General features: G+C 41.6%; 2 protein-coding genes across 2 annotated transcripts; both read right to left on the bottom strand.

Annotated features, from left to right (window-relative positions):
• Positions 1-204: 204 nt before the first annotated feature.
• LOC141758104 (sulfotransferase 1C1-like) lies at positions 205-12,916 on the bottom strand. Its single transcript, XM_074619204.1, has 7 exons — positions 12,365-12,916; positions 7,407-7,535; positions 2,964-3,061; positions 2,708-2,834; positions 1,291-1,385; positions 1,032-1,212; positions 205-459 (listed from the first exon to the last, which is right to left on the bottom strand). Exons 1-7 carry the CDS (start codon positions 12,549-12,551, stop codon positions 347-349), a joined length of 930 nt encoding a protein of 309 aa, XP_074475305.1. The 5' UTR covers positions 12,552-12,916; the 3' UTR covers positions 205-346.
• Positions 12,917-13,057: 141 nt separating this feature from the next.
• On the bottom strand, positions 13,058-21,795 carry LOC141758090 (sulfotransferase 1C1-like). Its single transcript, XM_074619191.1, has 7 exons — positions 21,038-21,795; positions 20,379-20,507; positions 17,563-17,660; positions 16,312-16,438; positions 15,814-15,908; positions 15,555-15,735; positions 13,058-14,054 (listed from the first exon to the last, which is right to left on the bottom strand). Exons 1-7 carry the CDS (start codon positions 21,222-21,224, stop codon positions 13,942-13,944), a joined length of 930 nt encoding a protein of 309 aa, XP_074475292.1. The 5' UTR covers positions 21,225-21,795; the 3' UTR covers positions 13,058-13,941.

Below are 21,795 nucleotides of genomic sequence, written 5' to 3'. Positions count from 1 at the left end.
AGAAAGGAGATTTAATCCAAATGAAGGGAAGTATCCCTGTCTATAAAGTATTAAAATATCCTCTACAGGCTCCATGATGTCAGCAGACTCTGTTGGAGGTCTCATGACAGAAACTGGGCGCGTCCACTCAGTCACAACACTTTTGGTCTTATATATTGTTTACGTGATAAGCTGCAATAAAGTGATGATTACAAACTCATGTACTTGTATTGTGGAGCCCATTTTTATTGATCCTTTAAACGTACATTTGGATGGTTTTCCTCCGTATCTACAAATCAAGAGGCAAAGTGATTACAGTGTTTAACATCAAGGCTCAAAAAATATTTTTGTTTTGGCATTTAGCTCGTCAAATGTTGGTCCTGAATGGTATGTTGACATCCTTCATTTGCTTTTTGTAGTCTTCATCAAACGTCTTTGTTTGCTCGGGTGTGAAATGGTTTCTCCAGTCACCTACTATACCTGTAAAGAGAGAAGATACAGGAGAGAATACAACAGTGTTAGATATATAAATCAATTACTTTATATGTTGTGATTGGCAAATAACTGAGAAGCAAGTTCTTTCCCTAAAAGCATCTATTGTTGAACAGTAGGGCAACTAATGAATATTTTCCTTATCGATTAATCTGCCAATTATTTTCCCGATTAATTGATTAATTGGTTTATGAAATGTCCCAAGCTGATGTCTACAAATAATCCAAAATTAAAGAAAATCAAATTACTCCACTACAAGATAAAGAAAAACCATAAATAGAAAATTGTTTCAGAATAATTTTCTGCCTAATCGACTAATCATTTCAGCTATATTGAGCATAAAGTTCTCATAAACTTAAAAAAAAAACAAGAGCAAATTTAGCAAATCCAGGAACCTCTAGGGGGCGCCACCACACTGTATAATGTGAAGTACAGGGAGAAGACAAAATATGACACAATACAATAACAGAGTAGTGTGTAATGTCTTTGTGAAGCTTATAATGTTGATTTAAAGGAACAGTGTGTAGCATTTCGGGGGATCTTTTAGCAGACTGATGCACCTTTTCTCATGAAGGGGGAGATGGTCTGATCAAACATAGGTACTGGCATGAAGGAGTAGTTGGTCATCGGGTTCTCCTTCATGATCTTGAAGGACGTGAGCTCCACAATCTGGCTGATGACCTCATCAGAGATCGACAAGTCCAGGTACCTCATGATGCGCTCCACTTCACGCCGAGGATTCTGGGGAAGTAAATATGAGGTAAGAGTATGTATGTACAACATGCTTTTGGTAATACTAGGTGCATACGTTCTCTGTACCTCTTTCATGTCCTCATAGAAGAGGTAAAGGATATTCTTCTTCTCTCTCTCCAGCCAGTAACCTTTCACATGATCGTACCAGGAGCCCCATGCCACTGTAGAAACAGAATTCATATATATATATTCATATTACTCCCAGTACTGTAGAAGGTTTTAAGTTGTTACAAATGTTTTAATAATATTAATAAATATATTTATCTTTATATATCAATTATAAGTCATTGGCTTTTGGGTTGCCAGGTTGTGTCATTAATAAATCTTTTTTTTTTTTTTTTTTTTTTTACAAATTTGCAACAAGGTCTGCAGCATAGGTCTACAGTTGCACATGTTAGTAAGTTGCTAATAAATAGATTTTGTTCCATGAATTAAAGATGCTAAATACAGGATTGGGAGCATTTCTATTGCCTCTCAACGGCTCTCAACATGGCGACGGCTAAGCCGGGCAGCTCGCGGCTAACGGTGCTAACAGCGCTGACAGTGCTGACAGAGATAACGGTGTTAACCTGGGGGGAACCAGAGGGTGGGAGCTACGCCTCTGCGACGATGCAGTCGGTATGGACGGCGTTATCAGCTGTAACCGCCGTATGAGAGCAGTGCAGAGCGGCGGCCGTGAGTTACGCAGTGGGGCACACCCATATGCACTAAAAGCATGTCTGGCGGGCCCGGCGATGTCAACAAAGCACGGAGAAGCTCTGATTACAACACACACAGAGGGAAGGTGACTTCATTCTCTGCTCAGGTAGGCATTACTCATCTATATCTTTACATAGCAAATAGTTGTTTGCAGCTATATTAATGCTCTGGACATCGTATTTAGCACCTTTAAAGAACTACAAAAATCAAAACAAGTGTGATGCTGCAGCAGGTTAAATACCAGTTGAAGGGATTTTTCACAATCTGGCAACCCAAAAGATGTTATTAATCTCTTTCTGATCTGCAAAGCAATAGCTAATGATTAGCCTTTAGTAAAATTGCCTCAATAGAGAGTGGATATGGTTGATATCAACCATTTGATATACTATACCTGAGCATTTGCAACAGGATTGAAATGTAAGTATAAAAGTACACCAGTTGAAATTCTTTTGTAGATCTGAAGGAACATTTTCTTCTGATTGGCATCACCTTCTCTCTGCAGCCTCGCAGGGTGCTGCTAATCCTGTCATGATCATTGAGGCATACTAAGTTTCTCACAGGGAAAAACAGTGAGGTAAGGAAACCTTCTAAGGTGTCATGGTTTGTCATCCACCTCTTTTACATGTTTAAATTTGTTAAAATACATGAGAGCTTCTGGCTGGTGGAGTGGGTGAATGTACCAGTGTGGTGGTAGTTCAGTTCTGTTAGAAGCTTTGTGCAAACAGAAATAACCAGTTTGAATGAAGGTAAGATGACACTCAGGAATGTGATTTAATCCACTTACACTCTCCCCGCATGAACTTGGGCATGTAGCCCTCCCAGGGTCCTGGCTCAGGCGCGGTCAGATTCATACGGTCAAAGTAGTAGTAGCTCACCATGTTGTCTTTGGCGTTGCGTGCCACGTAGATAGTCTGTACACACGATCAGGAGGGACATATAAAAATGATTTACAACAATGCAGACAATGGGTAACTTAATGTGGCAGTAGCAATAAAATTCACTGCAGGATTTTGCTCTCAGTTGACTCAGTTAAGTCTTACCTTGCACTTGTTTTCCCAAAATGCAGGAGGCACCAAGTGGAAAGCAAGATGTGTCTTGATAATTCTTGGAGGATCCATGGTCTTCAGAAGATCAAGACCTGAAAGAAGTTCAGGAGAGAGGATATATGAAAGAGTTGAAACACACTTTTACATACTATTTCAGATTCCATGTAATGCTTATGTGTAAGTCCCACTAATGCACAGAGATGGACTACAGCTGCTTTATGACCGTCAACTGATTAACAAGATATTAATTAACAAACATATTTCTGAAAATGTCATATTAGCTTTTTCTTAAAGTCTAAGTTGCTACCATCAACCCTCGTAGGCCGCCATTTCCAGAAAAATAACTTCCTAGCACCAGACAAAAAGACAAAGTTAGCCAACTAGCATAGTCAAGCATCTAGCAAGGTAGCCAACTCAGGAGGTGGTTTTCTTTTTGTCTTTGATAGTTTTTATTTGTTTATTGCATGTTTTAAGAATGGATGATTTTTAAACCAGGTATATATTTTAGAGCTCACTCTGCCCTTTGACTCGTGCAATCAGAAACTCCCTGCAGCTGCAGAAAGGCACGCTCACCCGTGCAAAATTAACATTCGCCTCCCGTTCACTTCCATTCTATGCGATCTAAGGGGTGAAAAAAATGTGCTTCCTGTATCGAAGCAAATTCACATCTTCGCATTCGGGTGGACTTTTTCAGTTCAAATATTGCCTCGCCTGCATTTTGCACATGGTCGTGTCTAGAAGGTAACCCTGAAATTGCAAAAAACTCTTGCAAGACTCGCTGCCCGACGCCCTATCCTAACTTTAACTATTCGATGTCAATGCCGAACCTTAACCATCTTGCGAGAGTTTCACAATTACAGAACACCTGTTACCTTCTAGACACAACCCTGGCAAGGAGTCCGGCCACAACACGGGTGGACGGCCAGTGGTTGAACATTAATTCCCCTCTTTTTAATTGGACTTTTAGATTCCCTGCTTATTGTTATTGCTGGACTTTGATTCATTTTATCATCCTGTTTTAACTGTTTGTACAGACTTGTCCTATGGTATGTTTTGGTACAGGAGGTTGCACTTCACCAATGGGACCAAAAATCCAATAAGCATCCATCAAGGAGGACAAAATACTAGCATTTCACTTGTTTAATTGGCTCACATCACAATAGACATACGCTTATGCGTTTCAGCAAGGAGCCTTCTTCAGAGCGTTGGAGTATACAGATTCAGTTCATTAGATCTTGCTCCCTAGAGGGCGCTGTTAAAAAATGTTGGTACTGAAATTTTCAGAATTGGGGTCAGAGGTCACCTACAGGGTCATTTCAAGAGTAAAGACACTTGACATTAGGTGAGAGGACTTTTAATGTTTTACATGCCAAAATGTAAATATCCAGCTCTTCTGTTTCTCTTTTAGGCTTTAACACCATGTGTTTAGCTAGAGTTTAGATTTTTTCTAGGCTACATGTGGTTGTTAGCTTAGTCGCTAGCAAAAAATCCCAGTTGGGGATGCTTGTCACGTTCTCTTTGGGGTTGGTTGTCACATGTGACTGATAGTGAGTGACTGACATAAGGATGAGTTGAGTATTATTATATAAGAATAAAAAATGCACTTAAGGGAATGATTTTTCTCTTGATGCAGGAGATTTAGGTTGTTGTATTTCAATGAAATTTCACTTTTTAAATTCATTCTTAAGATTGCCTCCATGTTTTATTTTCCCCATTAAAATAACATAGGACCAACCCTCAATGTTGTCACAAGAGCACAAGACATATTTGACAGACCATATCTTTAGAATAAGCTTAAGGAGAGTAAGGTCACTCCATTTCTGCCTGACATGTTATGCTTTTATTACACATTTAAACGGAGTCTATTAAGGATACAGTTTTTGAGGGATTCAAATGAAAGTAAAAAGGGTGACGACCAACTCTGTTCTCCCCAAATATACACAAGGGCAGAGTTCACACACAGCTGGGAGTGGGATCCAATTATTTGGAAACCAATCACTTTTCTTTCGTTTACGGTATATTTTAGAGTATAATACATTTTTACTTCAACTATTTTTCTTGTATACTTGTGTCTTGGCAGCCAACTAGACTGTTGGCAGGCTATTAAAAATCCTCCATCTAGGTCTGACTGTCAGATCTCAAATCCAATTCCTGGAGGAATGTTTTCATTACAGCTTTTTTCTATAAACTAGTAAACCATAAACATTTCACTCAGTGCCAAAATGCCTAACCTGACCAACGGACAGGCTATGTAAATGTCAAGGGGATGTAGGATTTAATAATTTACAGTAAAAGTAAGGAGTTAAAGAGTCTTGGGCTCCAGTTTGTTCAGGTTCTTTAAAATCTGGGGAAGAGCAGCACGGGTCTCCAAGACCACTGGATTCCACTGTTATCAGGCCATTAAATAGGCGTTATCAGTTGCTATAAGCCCCATAGATGTGGGTCAGCAGGGGCCTGGAGCCCAAGATTCTTTAACTTACTCCCTATTTTTACTGGGTAAATTATTAAATCCTACGTGACATTTACACAGCCTGTCCGTCGGTCAGGTTAGGCATTTTGGCACTGCGTGAAATGTTTATGGGTTACTAGTTTATTGACCCTGTTTAAGATGGTAGAAACAAACTGTAATGAAAACATGCCTCCAGGAATTGGATTTGAGTTCTGACAGTCAGACCTAGATGGATGATGTATTTGGAAAAGATAGCTTAAGTTTTAGAAAAAACTAGTGGACACAAAGTGCACTTGACGATGCACTTACAGACGTAGGCAAAGTTGTTGGTACCCTTCCGTTAAAGAGAGAAAAACCCACAATGGTCACTGAAATAACTTGAAACTGACAAAAGTAATAATAAATAAAAATTTACTGAAAATGAACTAATGAAAATCAGACATTGTTTTTGAATTGTGGTTCAACAGAATCATTTTAAAAAACAAACTAATGAAACTGACCTGGACAAAAAATGATGGTACCCCTAGAAAAGATGTAAAATAATGTGACCATAGGGACATGTTAAACTAAGGTGTGTCCTGTAAATAGCATCACAGGTATCTTCAAACTTGTAATCAGTCAGTCTGCCTATTTAAAGGGTGAAAAGTAGTCACTGTGCTGTTTGGTATCATGGTGTGTACCACACTGAACATGGACCACAGAAAGCTAAGGAGAGAGTTGTCTCAGGAGATCAGAAAGAACATTATAGACCTTCATGTTAAAGGTAAAGGCTATAAGACCATCTCCAAGCAGCTTGATGTTCCTGTGACTACAGCTGCACATATTATTCAGAAGTTTAAGGTCCATGGGACTGTAGCCAACCTCCCTGGACGTGGCCGCAAGAGGAAAATTTATGACAAATCGAAGAGACGGATAATACGAATGGTAACCAAAGAGCCCAGAACAACTTCCAAAGAGATTAGAGGTGAACTCCAAGGTCAAGGTACATCAGTGTCAGATCGCACCATCCGTCACTGTTTGAGCCAAAGTGGACTTAATGGAAGACAACCGAGGAGGACGCCAAATCATAAAAAAGCGAGACTGGAATTTGCCAAAATGCATATTGACAAGCCACAAAGCTTCTGGGAGAATGTCCTTTGGATAGATGAGACAAAACTGGAGCTTTTTGGCAAGTCACATCAGCTCTATGTTCACAGACGAAGAGATGAAGCATCCAAAGAAAAGAACACTGTACCTAATGTGAAACATGGAGGAGGCTCGGTTATGTTCTGGGGCTGCTTTGCTGCATCTGGCACAGGGTGTCTTGAATCTGTGCAGGGTACAATGAAATCTGAAGACTATCAAGGCATTCTGGAGCGAAATGTGCTGCCCAGTGTCAGAAAGCTTGGTCTCAGTTGCAGGTCATGGGTCCTCCAACAGGATAATGACCCAAAACACAGCTAAAAACACCCAAGAATGGCTAAGAACAAAACATTGGACTATTCTGAAGTGGCCTTCTATGAGCCCTGATCTAAATCCTATTGAACATCTGTGGAAGGAGCTGAAACATGCAGTCTGGAGAAGGCACCCTTCAAACCTGAGACAGCTGGAGCAGTTTGCTCACGAGGAGTGGGCCAAAATACCTGTCGACAGGTGCAGAAGTCTCATTGAGAGTTACAGAAATCACTTGATTGCAGTGATTGCCTCAAACGGTTGTGCAACAAAATATTAAGTTACGGGTACTATCATTTTTGTCCAGGCCAGTTTCATTAGTTTGTTTTTTAAAATGATTCTGCTGAACCATAATTCAAAAACAATGTCTGATTTTCATTAGTTCATTTTCAGTAAATTTTTATTTATTATTACTTTTGTCAGTTTCAAGTTATTTCAGTGACCTTTGTGGGTTTTTCTCTCTTTAACGGAAGGGTACCAACAACTTTGCCTACGTCTGTAATTAAAGATGGTCAATACAATCACACACATACAAACATAACCACCTAAATACACACCTGAGGGGATGGGTGGTGGATAGAAATTCTCCAGGAAAGGAAAGCGGATGGGCATTGGGGCTCGTCTGCAGGCCTCAGCATCTCCGTTGTGAAGGAGCAGGTCGACTATCTCCTGGGTCCATGTGGTCCCTTATGTCCCAAAAACACAAATTAACACTGAGTGGAAGGAATAGGATACTTTCCATGTATTGAATCTCACCAGTTTGAGGAGAAACCCCCCCTTACATCCTCACCAAAATAACCAACACATTAACTCCTAGAAGTGAGTTCTTTTGTGTCTTTTCCGCTTTCTGACAATTTTACTGAAATCACCACCTTGAAAGGACAAACTTGAGGATTTTGGGGAAATTCTATCCAGCTAAACACTGTGTATAAAAAAAAAGATTTAAGGGAGACATTGATGTGAATTGTAGTTTCTGTTATGGATGTCCAAAAACTGTTTTTATTTTGGAATTGCTCAATTGTGAAGATTTTCTGGCAAAAGTTGTACTTTTATAACTGAGAGTTTTGTCTTACTTTTTGTTTTGTTTGGTCTCCTGGAAAATGATACACAGAAAAACACTTGTGTACATGTTTAATCTTATTATTTTTATTATAATGGCTAAATTCCATATCCACAAATGTAAATTCCCTTGATAATATAAAATGTTGCTATCATAAGATATAAAGGAGAAAAAAAAATGTTTTCAAAGCCCGGCACTCTTCCTGGGGGCTTGTGGGCTGTCAAAGTTTACACGATAATAATGCGTTAACGCAAATTCGTTTTAACATCAATAATTAGAATACAATAATATACATTGTTCTGCATAATGAGTACTTTTATGTTTGGTACTTTAAGTATTCAGATGCTAATATTTTTGCACTTTTACTTTTGAATGCAGGACTCTTACTTGTAACAGAGTATTTCTACATGCTCTGAGGTGTAGACATAGTAATACTGGTGTTATACTGCTGTTAAGTCCTTAAGCTATTCAGACACCTGAATGTACACAAGCATGGGACTAAAGTGCTCTGAGGTGTAGAGATAGTAAACTCCAGCAAAACGCCTGCTTCAAAACTCTCTCACATTACTCAAAAGGTACAGCCACAACACATCCATTTGGGGGAAATTCTATCCAGCTAAAAATTGTGTTTAAAAAAAAAGATTTAAGGTAGACATTGATGTGAATTATAGTTTCTGTTATGGATGTCCAAAAACTGTTTTTATTTTGGAATTGCTCAATTGTGAAGATTTTCTGGCAAAAGTTATGTGCTTTTATAACTGAGAGTTTTGTCTTGCTTTGGAGGAATGTGTTGTTTGGTCTCCTGGAAAAATTATACACAGAAAAACATGTACATGATTAATCTTATTAGGGCCCGAGCACTTCGTGCCAGGACACCGTGGACCCAACGGTGTCCTGGCACGAAGTGCAAGGAACCTATTGTTTTTCTGGGGATTTTAGGGCCCGAGCACTTCGTGCCAGGACACCGTGGACCCAACGGTGTCCTGGCACGAAGTGCAAGGAACCTATTGTTTTTCTGGGGATTTTAGGGCCCGAGCACTTCGTGCCAGGACACCGTGGACCCAACGGTGTCCTGGCACGAAGTGCAAGGAACCTATTGTTTTTCTGGGGATTATTATTTTTCCACTGGGAGATCGCGTTTTTGGGACCTTAGCCATCCCCAAAAACTCACCAAAAGTGGAGTATGCGTCAGAACTGGTGGGAAATTCAATGTTCTGGAGTGACTGGACTCGGGTGTCTCCAGGGGGCTCCATAACGCCCCCTAACGTACGCAGTTTTTCAGAGAAAGTTTCTTCGATCTTCACGAAATTCAAGTATGTCATTGCTCACGCCCTCATATCTGGATTAAATGATTTTGAGATTTTTTCGGCAAACAGGAAGTCAGCGATCCTGGACTTCCTGCGTTTTTTTAAAATTTACGAACACATGTTTGAGGACTTTAGGATGCACAAAAACTCATGAAACTTTACACGCACATCCAAACTCGTAATTCCTTTGATTTAGTGGTGAAATTTTGCTTGGGCGTGGCATGTTGGCACTCTAGCGCCCCCTTATGTCTTTTAGCCTTTGAACATGCCTTTGACACCCTTGGGATACTCGAAAACTCATGAAACTTGGCAAAACGATGGACACCCGTAAACTTTACGTGAATGTAAAGCGATTGGGCTTTGCGTGTTTAGCCGGCTCCATAGCGCCCCCTAACGCGTTGAAATTGTAACTTTGTCAAAGTTGATCCGATATTCATGAAATTTGGTATGCATATCCCACTCATCATTTGAAACATATTCCTCATTGGGTTTCATTAGCTCCGCCCACCCAGAAGTCGGCCATATTGGATTTCATGTAATTTTTAGCATTTTATAGGACGCGTACTTTAACGAACTCCTCCTACAGATTTAATCAGATCGAGTTGAAATTTGGTCAGGACCATCTTAAGACCTTGAGGATGAAAAGTTATTAAAATGGTGAGTTTTCACTTAACGACCTGACCGTGGCGTGGCGGCCATTTTGAGCCATTCGCCATGAAATGGAAAAATTGATATCCGCGCTCCGGTTTCACCTACAAGTACAAAATTTGGTAGACAGATGTAAGATGTGGAGAGAAACAAAAAAGCCTCTTGGAGGTATGCCCAAAACTCAACAGGAAGTCAGCCATATTGAATTTTATGTGCGATTTTGCCCATTTTTCGCCCATTTCTGGGGGGTTTTGTAGGCCGCGTACTTTAACGAACTCCTCCTACAGATTTGATCAGATCGAGTTGAAATTTGGTCAGGACCATCTTAAGACCTTGAGGATGAAAAGTTATCAAAATGGTGAGTGTTCACTTAACGACCTGATCGTGGCGTGGCGGCCATTTTGAGCCATTCGCCATGAAACAGGCAGTTATTGTAACTCAACTGTACATAGTCCGATCTGCCCCAAATCTCTCAGGTATGATGGTGGACCACCATGATGACATGTATATGAAAAAATATACTCATAGCCCCGCCCCAAGACGTTAGCCCTGCCCCCTTTCATATCTCATGAACCGTTTATAGTAGAGTCTTGTGGGATGTGTCATATCACTCAGCAGAGAGTGGGTTAACCCTAACTCAACTGTACATAGTTCGATCTGCCCCAAATTTCTCAGGTATGATAAGGGTCCAGTCCTGATTATATGTAAATGCAAAAATATAGTCATAGCCACGCCCCCTACACATTAGCCCCGCCCCCTTTCATAACTCATGAACCGTTTGTCGTAGAGCAGGGGTCTCAAACTCGCGGCCCGCGGGCCAATTGCGGCCCGCAAGACGATATTTTGTGGCCCCCACCTTGATATGAAAGTTTAATGTTAGTGCGGCCCGCAAATTTTTTTTTTTTTTATAAAGTTTTTTATAAAGTTTTTTTTGGGGGCATTTTTTCATTTTTATTGACAGGACAGTGGATAGAGTCTTGGAAAGGGGGGAGAGAGAGAGTGGATGCGGAAAGGGCCACAGGCCGGATTCGAACCCGGGCCGCCGCGGTCAGGACCAAGTCTTGTTACATGGGCGCCCGCTCTACCAACTGAGCTAACCAGGCGCCCTCGACCCGCGAGTTTTATGTGAATGGCAGTTTGCCGTTGAAGGTCCCTTTGTTGCGCGAGCCCGAGCTGAACGAACCTACCAATCACAGTGGGGTATATGGCTCCCGGGGACGGGCAATCGGCCGGGCTTGATGCAAGCAGAGAAACATTTCACAACAACTGTGGCGGCGCCCGTGTAACATCGCATAAGCTTGATTAAAGCTTGATTTATACTTCTGCGTTGAATCGACGCCGTAGCCTGACGTGCACCTCTCCAGAAATGTAACTACACGTCGCGGCGACGCAGACCGCAACAGCTGTGATTGGTCCAGTCTCTCAGCGATGCTGAGCGGCCAGGACCCCGGACAACCACAGAAAGTTCTACTTCTCTCTGCCTCCATCTTTTCAATGTTTGTTCACACAAATCCACTCAGATATATTTTCTCTTTTCGGCGTTGCAGTAATGTCAGTAAAAGTTCTGTGGTTCAACAGTTATTAGCTCCAACTCCGCTCAGTTTCTGTTTGTAGTACAAGAAGAAGAAGGAAACTCATAGAGACGCCGCCGCCAACTAGCGGTTTGGTGGTGTAATTGCAGAGCAACACAAACACAGCAGGCACAACTTTATTGCGGAGTGACACCAAGTGGAATGAATATATATCTTGTCACACAGCCCCAATCATGTCTTTTTCAAAGCCTGCAGTGAAGAGAAAGGTTGGTGACGAGCACAGACAATTTCAGGAAAAGTGGGAGACGCGATAGAGGCCATGTTCAGAAGAACCGTTCATGTTCTTCAATGTTCCATTAATGTTCAGGACAGTTCATGTTCAGAAGAACCCATTCAAGTTAAAGAACTGTTAATAATGACGTTTGAGAAGATTGTTTTTTTTTTTAACAAAGCTTTTTTTGTGGAATACCTGATGCGACCCAGCCTCACCCAGACTCTGCCTCCAGCGGCCCCCAGGTAAATTGAGTTTGAGACCACTGTCGTAGAGTCTTGTGGGAGGTGTCATATCACTCAGTAGAGAGTGCCTGTTTCATTGGTGAAGGTTATGCCCGCCCCCTACACATTAGCCCCGCCCCCTTTCATAACTCATGATCCGTTTGTCGTAGAGTCTTGTGGGAGGTGTTATATCACTCAGCAGAGAGTGCCTGTTAAGTTGGTGTTGTTATCCCCGCCCCCTACACATTAGCCACGCCCCCCTTCATAACTCGTGAACCGCTTGTCGTAGAGCCTTGCGGCAGGCGTCATGGCGCTCGTCAGAGTTTCGGTTTCACGGTGCCCGGCCGCGTCGGTCGGCGTCCCGCCAGCAACCCCGACCCGCGAGGAGGGGCGAGGGCCCGTTCATCGCTGCTCGCAGCTTTAATTAGGGCCCGTCCAAAACTGATTACTCACGTAGACCTGAACTGAAGTACCTGCTTTGGGGTAGGTGGCGATGAGGACGTCTGAGGGGTCAGGACTGAAAGCCCAGATGTCGTCCCAGTTGTCGGCGATGTAGCTCTTTAGAGGAACCCCTTTGATGGAGATGAGAGGGAAGCGGGTGAGGGATGGGCTCGCCTTCAGAATGGCTTCGGTGAAGGACAACTGTTCTTCCTCCGACATGACTGACAAAAGTTGCGTTAGTCGAGAAAAATCAGTCAAGAATCAGGAGCCAAAATTTGATTGTAAAAGGGCTCAAGAGAAGCCGGTATGTTGGTTCTTCCTGATGTCCTGTCTTCCGCAGCTCCTCTCTCAGCTAGCTTTTGGTCCTCCTTTGTCAAATATTTACTTTTTGAGTTGCTTTTGTAGGTTACACCATTTGTTCCTCAGGGCACCAAACAGCTAGCATCGGCCCTGAGGCTCCTCCTTGATCAGTGTTTAAACATCCTTGTCACCCTTTTTCTATCTTTGTAGAATAGAGTGCAGAACCTCATTAGAATTTAAAGCAACCTGAAGCTTGAATTTTGAGCAAAGTTAGATGAAAAGTCTAAACTGTAGTTTGTTTACGTGTGAATTTACAAAAGTGAACAGAGAAATAATTATTAAAAAAACACATTATTTGCAATCAGGCCGGACAGAGCTGTAGCTTAACAGTAATGACTCGGTCTGAAAGGAATTAAACATGCAGACAGGATGTTTTTGAGAGAGTTTTGCGAGGAGATTTAAAGAGATAACATGAGGAAATAAGCAAAAGGAAATTACAAAACATACACAGATGCAGTGTGTTAAAGTTTACAGTACAAAATGCAGGTTTACAGCATGAACAGTTTACCAGCATGTACAGCCTCTGGTTGGTTGATTCAAAGTTACATTGGCAGCCAAGTAAGCAGTAAAATCAGACCTGGCACTGGACCCACTGTTGTGACTAAAGGGCATGCTGACCTCTGTTATTATTTTACAGTGTCAGTGTGACGATTGAGAGGTTACTCATTTTACAGCTAAACAGTACACTACAAGATGTTTCTGAAAACATTATATGAAAGAAATAGGCATTACAGTAACAGAATATTGATTCATATTTGATCAGCGCTGCCTAGTTTGACTGCTTGATCAGAGTTTGTGACCGACTGACAGCTGCTCAGAGATGGCAGGCTCCAGCTCGGCTCTGATTGGTTGTTTTCCTCCAGTCTGTGAAATCTTACATATACCATTAGGAGCACAGGAGGACACCGGAGGACACCGTAGGACACAGGAGGACACAGGAGGACACATGATTTTTTTCAGATTACCTGTCTCATGCACTACTGTCAGGATATGGTGACCGTTTTATAAAAATATTTTTTTTAATCGTATTTGCTCCATTTATATATATATAGTTTACGTGATAAGCTGCAATAAAGTGATGATTACAAACTCATGTACTTGTATTGTAGAGCCCATTTTTATTGATCCTTTAAACGTACATTTGGATGGTTTTCCTCCGTATCTACAAATCAAGAGGCACAGTGATTAGTGCTTAACATCAAGGCTCAAAAAATATTAGTATTATTTTTTTGTTTTGGTATTTAGCTCGTCAGATGTGGGTCCTGAATGGTATGTTGACATCCTTCATTTGCTTTTCGTAGTCTTCATCAAACGTCTTTAATTGCTCGGGTGTGAAATGGTTTCTCCAGTCACCTACTATACCTGTAAAGAGAGAAGATACAGGAGAGAATACAGCAGTGTTAGATATATAAATCAACCAATTATTTTCTCTATTAATTGATTAATTGGTGTATGAAATGTCCCAGGCTTATGTTTACAAATGGTCCAAAAATAAAAAAAAGTCAAATTACCACACTACAAAATAAAGAAACGATGAGGCAATTACCAAAATAGAGTCAGATTAATTTTCTGCCTATAAACTAATCAATTAATCGACTAATCATTTCAGCTATATTGAGCATAAAGTTCTCATAATCTATAAAAAATAACATAAGCAAGGGCAATAAATCCAGGAACCTCTAGGGGGCGCCACTACACTGTATAATGTGAAGTACAGGGAGAAGACAAAGTATGACACAATACAATAACAGTTGTGTGTAATGTCTTTGTGAAGATATAATGTTGATTTAAAGGAACAGTGTGTAACATTTCGGGGGATGTATTAGCAGAAATGGGTTGTGTCACTCATTCACTACTCCCTACTCACTAACCGGGTCATTTTCTCAGCGACATCATTGCTGTCGCACAATTAAAACGTGACAGATTAGCGTCTGCTGCTGCTGGTAGTCCATCCATAATAAATACTGATATGTATTTTTGTGTGTGATGCGCTGCTCTGCTCACATTAAATAAAAAAATTTTGCACCACAACTCATGGATTCGTCTTAATAACGCTGCTCTCTTTCCTCTCGTCCGTCTGCTATTTTCCTTCAGCGCAATGCATGATGGTATATAGTGCTCAGTTAATAACATCATTGTCTACTACTTTTCACGGTGCATTGTGGGATACATTCAGTCCACTATGTAGGATATAATAATTGTCATATATACATTCGGACAGCACTAAAAAATGGAAAACTCACTGTATAGTAATCACTTGAAACTAAGAATAATTTCAGTTTTCGTTAGCTTTGAATGAGCCCTTCATATCTACATAGGGAGCGGGTCCTCTACACAGAGTCCGCCATGTTGCTCCACCATGTTTCTAGAACGGACAAACCAAACTCTGGCTCTAGAGAGAGCCTTTCACATTTTTACGTTACCTGAAGGCCACCGTAGTTCTCCAACACGCTTGTGAAACTGCGGTAACGTGAGCAGCAGAGTGCAAAACCGTGGTACCGCCAACAGCCGTCTGACTTCCATTGGTCCTAAAGTAGTGTTATTATGGTACGGACGGCCGGCAAACAACGTTACCACGGTTTTGCACTTGGCGGCTCACGTTACCACAGTCTTAGAAAGGTAGGAGAGAGCGTAGGAATACTCAGCTGGTTGCAATCTGCAACCACACCACTAGATGTTGCCAAATCCTACACACTGTACCTTTAATAGGAGTGGGACGAGGTGTTCATGATATTGTATTCACCCACTGCAGATCAATCAACCTATTTGAAACATTGGTACATGTCTTGCCCTGCTCATTTTTTTTGTATTATTTTGATCAATATCTTGTTTCTGTATCAGACTAGGGGCAGACTGATGCACCTTTTCTCATGAAGGGGGAGATGGTCTGATCAAAAATAGGTACTGGGATGCAGGAGTAGTTGGTCATCGGGTTCTCCTTCATGTTCTTGAAGGACGTGAGCTCCACAATCCGGCTGATGACCTCATCAGAGACCGACAAGTCCAGGTACCTCATGATGCGCTCCACTTCACGCCGAGGATTCTGGGGGAGTCAATCTGAGGTAAGAGTATGTATGTACAACATGCTTTTGGTAATACTGGGTCCATACGTTCTCTGTACCTCTTTCATGTCCTCATAGAAGAGGTAAAGGATATTCTTCTTCTCTCTCTCCAGCCAGTAACCTTTCACATGATCGTACCAGGAGCCCCATGACACTGTAGAAACAATGAACAGTTAATCCACTTACTTTCTGGGACAGGGCTGCAGGGAATCTGGATAAAATGTCCATTTATTAACAACCTGCTGATATTTACAACTGCTGGCTTGATGTATTACTGCAATAGTCCTTATAAACAACATTTCTAATTGCAGACGTCCTGGGTGCAATTAGTACCAGTGAGGTAAGGAAACCTTCTTCTAAGGTGTCATGGTTTATCATCCACCTCTTTTACATGTTTAAATTTGTTAAAATACATGAGAGCTTCTGGCTGGTGGAGTGGGTGAATGTACCAGTGTGGTGGTAGTTTCTCGGTTCAGTTAGAAGCTTTGTGCAAACAGAAATAACCAGTTTTGAATGAAGGTAAGATGACACTCAGGAATGTGATTTAATCCACTTACACTCTCCCCGCATGAACTTGGGCATGTAGCCCTCCCAGGGTCCTGGCTCAGGCTGGGTCAGATTCATCTTCTCAAAGTGGTAGTAGCTCACCATGTTGTCTTTGGCGTTGCGTGCCACGTAGATAGTCTGTACACATGATCAGAGGGACATATAAAAGGGATTTACAACAATGCAGACAATGGGTAACTTAATGCGGCAGTTGTGTTTTTTTCCCATGTGACGAAGTGACAAATGGGGACAACATTGGTCCTGTGATCCAGGCGGGAAGAAATTCTTTGTAACAAAGGTCAACATGTCACAGGACTCTGTTGGCTGTGGGTACTCATGGCCGCACTTCACCCTTAAATGTTAAACTATCCACACACTCGCTGTAGAATCAAAACGGCCGCTAATCTGGTGTGTTTTCAGTGTAATGATGCCGCTAAACGGGCTTTAATGTAATCGCTCGAGTAATTACATTACAGCCCGTTTAACAGCTGCCGGCTGCAGCGTTCTCGTTCAAAACTGGACCAATTGTCCCCATTAGTTACTTATGGCACATTTCCACCAAGCAGTCCAGTTCAGTTTATTACAGATTAGAACGGTTATTTTTGCGTTTCCATTAGCAGAAGTTGTGGATGGTCTCAATAGAACTATACTCCATTCTTGATCCCAGTTCAGTCGAGGTTGCAAGCAAGCTGCGCCGATAGATGGTGGAGCTAAAACACTGCAGACCACTGATTGGTCACTAGCGTGACATGTGACATCTTGCACAAACCCAACATTTAGCCCAACTTCCGCCAATAGCGACTGCAATTTTTAATTCACTCAACACAGATTTTAAAACATGGCAGCTCGCAAAACTACACCGCTACACTTGACACATTACGTTCACTACGCCGTACAATTGACGAAGTGCAGATCCACTGTTTGTTTGCTGTTGAAATGATTCAGTGTTGAATCACTGCAGTTGAAGATGATGTCGTTGTCGCTACGGCGATCAGCTGAGAATCCCGCCTACACTGAGGGAGTACTATCTTCTGTTGAAATATAGAGAAAAGGACCTGGCACCAAAAGTGAGTCGAGTCGAGCAGAACCGTACCATGCAGGGGCTTTTTAGACACAAAAACAATAGGGTAGAAAAATACCGAAGTTACCCTTTAACCTCTCACCCCATTTACGTGCATTGTATCACGAACCTTATCCCCTATTGTTCAGTGTGAAGCAATAAAATTCACTGCAGGATTTTGCTCTCAGTTGCTCTCAGTTACCTTACACTTGTTTTCCCAAAATGCAGGAGGCACCAATTGGAAAGGGAGATGTGTCTTGATAATTCTTGGAGGATCCATGGTCTTCAGAAGATCAAGACCTGAAAGAAGTTCAGGGGAGAGGATATATGAAAGAGTTGAAACACACTTTTACATACTATCTCAGATTCCATGTTATGTTTTGTGTAAGTCCCACTAATGCACAGAGATGGACTACGGCTGCTTTATGACCGTCAACTGATTAACAAGTTATCTTTATGCTAGCTGTAGCTCCATCACTGTACAGACATAGAGTGGTATCTTCTCATCTAACTCTCAACAAGAAAGCAAATAGCCTAAACATATTTCTGAAAATGTTTTTACCTTTTTCTTAAAGTCTAAGTTGCTACCATCAACCCTCGTAGCCCGCCATTTCTAGCAAAATAACTCCACCTGCTCGCTGCCTAGCACCAGACAAAAAGACAAAGTTAGCCAACTAGCATAGTCAAGCATCTAGCAAGGTAGCCAACTCAGGAGGTGGTTTTCTTTTTGTCTTTGATAGTTTTTATTTGTTTATTGCATGTTTTAAGAATGGATGATTTTTAAACCAGGTATATATTTTAGAGCTCACTCTGCCCTTTGACTCGTGCAATCAGAAACTCCCTGCAGCTGCAGAAAGGCACGCTCGCCCGTGCAAAATTAACATTCGCCTCCCGTTCACTTCCATTCTATGCGATCTAAGGGGTGAAAAAAATGTGCTTCCTGTATCGAAGCAAATTCACATCTTCGCATTCGGGTGGACTTTTTCCGTTCAAATATTGCCTCGCCTGCATTTTGCACATGGTCGTGTCTAGAAGGTAACCCTGAAATTGCAAAAAACTCTTGCAAGACTCGCTGCCCAAACCCTATCCTAACTTTAACTATTCGATGTCAATGCCGAACCTTAACCATCTTGCGAGAGTTTCACAATTACAGAACACCTGTTACCTTCTAGACACAACCCTGGCAAGGAGTCCGGCCACAACACGGGTGGACGGCCAGTGGTTGAACATTAATTCCCCTCTTTTTAATTGGACTTTTAGATTCCCTGCTTATTGTTATTGCTGGACTTTGATTCATTTTATCATCCTGTTTTAACTGTTTGTACAGACTTGTCCTATGGTATGTTTTGGTACAGGAGGTTGCACTTCACCAATGGGACCAAAAATCCAATAAGCATACATCAAGGAGGACAAAATACTAGCATTTCACTTGTTTAATTGGCTCACATCACAATAGACATACGCTTATGCATTTCAGCAAGGAGCCTTCTTCAGAGCGTTGGAGTATACAGATTCAGTTCATTAGATCTTGCTCCCTAGAGGGCGCCGTTAAAAAATGTTGGTACTGAAATTTTTCGAATTGGGGTCAGAGGTCACCTACAGGGTCATTTCAAGAGTAAAGACACTTGATATGAGGTGAGAGGACTTTTGATGTTTTACATGCCAAAATGTAAATATCCAGCTCTTCTGTTTCTCTTTTAGGCTTTAACACCATGTGTTTAGCTAGAGTTTAGATTTTTTCTAGGCTACATGTGGTTGTTAGCTTAGTCGCTAGCAAAAAATCCCAGTTGGGCATGCTTGTCATGTTCTCTTTGGGGTTGGTTGTCACATGTGACTGATAGTGAGTGACTGACATAAGGATGAGTTGAGTATTATTATATAAGAATAAAAAATGCACCTAAGGGAATGATTTTTCTCTTGATGCAGGAGATTTAGGTTGTTGTATTTCAATGAAATTTCACTTTTTAAATTCATTCTTAAGATTGCCTGCATGTTTTATTTTCCCCATTAAAATAACATAGGACCAACCCTCGATGTTGTCACAAGAGCACAAGACATATTTGACAGACCATATCTTTAGAATAAGCTTAAGGAGAGTAAGGTCGAGGTCATTTCTGCCTGACATGTTATGCTTTTATTACACATTGAAACGGAGTCTATTAAGGATACAGTTTTTGAGGGATTCAAATGAAAGTAAAAAGGGTGATGACCAACTCTGTTCTCCCCAAATATACACAAGGGCAGAGTTCACACACAGCTGGGAGTGGGATCCAATTATTTGGAAACCAATCACTTTTCTTTCGTTTACGGTATATTTTAGAGTATAAATACATTTTTACGTCAACTGTTTTTCTTGTATATCTATGTCTTGGCAGCCGATTAGACTGTTGTCAGGCTATTAAATAGGCGTTATCAGTCGCTATAAGCCCCATAGATGTGGGTCAGTAGGGGCCTACTACACCCACTAGTAGGTTTTATCATGGCAGGCTTTTCACATGGTAGATCATCGAAAGAAGGTGTAAAAGAACACAACAGCTACCTCGGCTGTAGTAATTATGACAGGAGTGGAAGTGAGGTGCCGTAGACAGTGTGAGACTCCATTAGTGGTGGAGGTTGGAGATGGATGGAACACAAAACACAGGGTTTTCACTCAGGAGTGTTTGCATCCCATGTGAAACCTACATGTGTAGTTGTCTTTGTGTTTGTCGTTATTTTAACCCAAAATACAATGTTTTTCCCTAAACTTAACTAACTGGTTTGTTCTTGCCTAAACCTAAAGAAATATTTTTGTTTGTGTTCAAAATGTGACATTTCAGTCAGTTTTACAACATGTTAGAACATGTTGCTTTTAAGTTTCACTTTTGGATTTGAGTTCTGACAGTCAGACCTAGATGGAGGACGTATTTGGAAAAGATAACTAAAGTTTTAGGAAAAACTAGTGGACACAAAGTGCACTTGAAGATGGACTTAATTAAAGCTGGTCAATACAATCACACACATAACCACCTAAATACACACCTGAGCGAATGGGTGGTGGGGAGAATATCTCCAGGAAAGGACTGCGGACAGGTGTTGGGGCTCGTCTGCAGGCATCAGCATCTCCGTTGTGAAGGAGCAGGTCGACTATCTCCTGGGTCCATGTGGTCCCTTATGTCCCAAAAACACAAATGAACACTGAGTTGACGGAATAGGATACTTTCCATGTATTGGATCTCACCAGTTTGAGGAGAAATCCCCCCCTTACATCTTCACCAAAATAACCAACACATTAACTGCTAGAAATGAGTCCTTTTGTGTCTTTTCAGCTTTGTGAGAATTCCACTGAAATCACCACCTTGAAAGGACAACCTTGAGGATTTGGGGGGAATTCGGTTCCCCTTTATTGCTTTTCTGGAAGAAATTCATATCAATTTGAATGTTAGCCCTCACTCTTCAAGAGGATAGGTCTGAAATGGTTACTGGTTTGCTTGATCTAGTTAATTTACTTTTTCAATGTTTTTTTGTTTGTTTTTGTCAGCTTCAGGTGCTCATCATGTTCTGCAAACACATTCTCACTCCCAATTCGGCAAATACAGCAGCTTCTACACAAATACGTCATCTCTGCACCACTCTATAAAGTTAAGGAAATGTATTCATAAATTCTATCCAGCTAAAAACTTTGTTGTGAACTGAAGTACCTGCTTTTGGGTAGGTGGCGATGAGGAGGTCTGAGGGGTCAGGACGGAAAGCCCAGATGTCGTCCCAGTTGTTGGCGATGTGGTTCATGAGAGGAACCCCTTTGATGGGGATGAGAGGGAAGCGAGTGAGGGAGGGGCTCGCCTTCAGAATGGCTTCGCTGTAGGACAACTGTTCTTCCTCCGACATGACTGACAAAAGTTGAGTTAGTCGAGAAAACCACGAATCAGGAGCCAAAATTTGATTGTAAAAGGGCTCAAGAGAAGCCGGTACGGTGGTTCTTTCTGATGTCCTGTCTTCAGCAGCTCCTCTCTCAGCTGGCTTTTGGTCCTCCTTTGTCAAATATTCCCGGTTTGAGTTGCTTTTGTAGGCTACACCATAGATCCCATCAATCTGCAAATATCCTCCTCCTAGATCAGTTTTTAAACATCCTGTCACTCATTCATTATCTCTTCTATGCGACTACCAGCCAGGAATTGATTAGTTTGGTCTCCTCTTGATGTTGTCTTCTGGTTTTTCAGCCTCAATCCTCTCCAACATCTGACAAAACAATCCCCCCTTAACTCCCCGCTGAAGCCTAAGTGCTTCAGAAAATGTGTTTCTCTTCACCCTCTTTCTATCTTTGTAACCTGGCCGTCTGAGTGCTCCTTGTACCAGGTTCTTCTGTTTCTGCGATCACTGGAATTTGCACAGGCAGACCTACACTAAAGTGCCCTTATGTAACATTCCCAGTTACGTATGACTTCCACTTTTGCTCACA

This window comes from Sebastes fasciatus, chromosome 20 (assembly GCF_043250625.1).
Source record: "Sebastes fasciatus isolate fSebFas1 chromosome 20, fSebFas1.pri, whole genome shotgun sequence".
In the NCBI taxonomy this organism is placed as follows: Eukaryota; Metazoa; Chordata; class Actinopteri; order Perciformes; family Sebastidae; genus Sebastes; species Sebastes fasciatus.
This window is presented reverse-complemented; position numbering and strand designations above follow the sequence as displayed.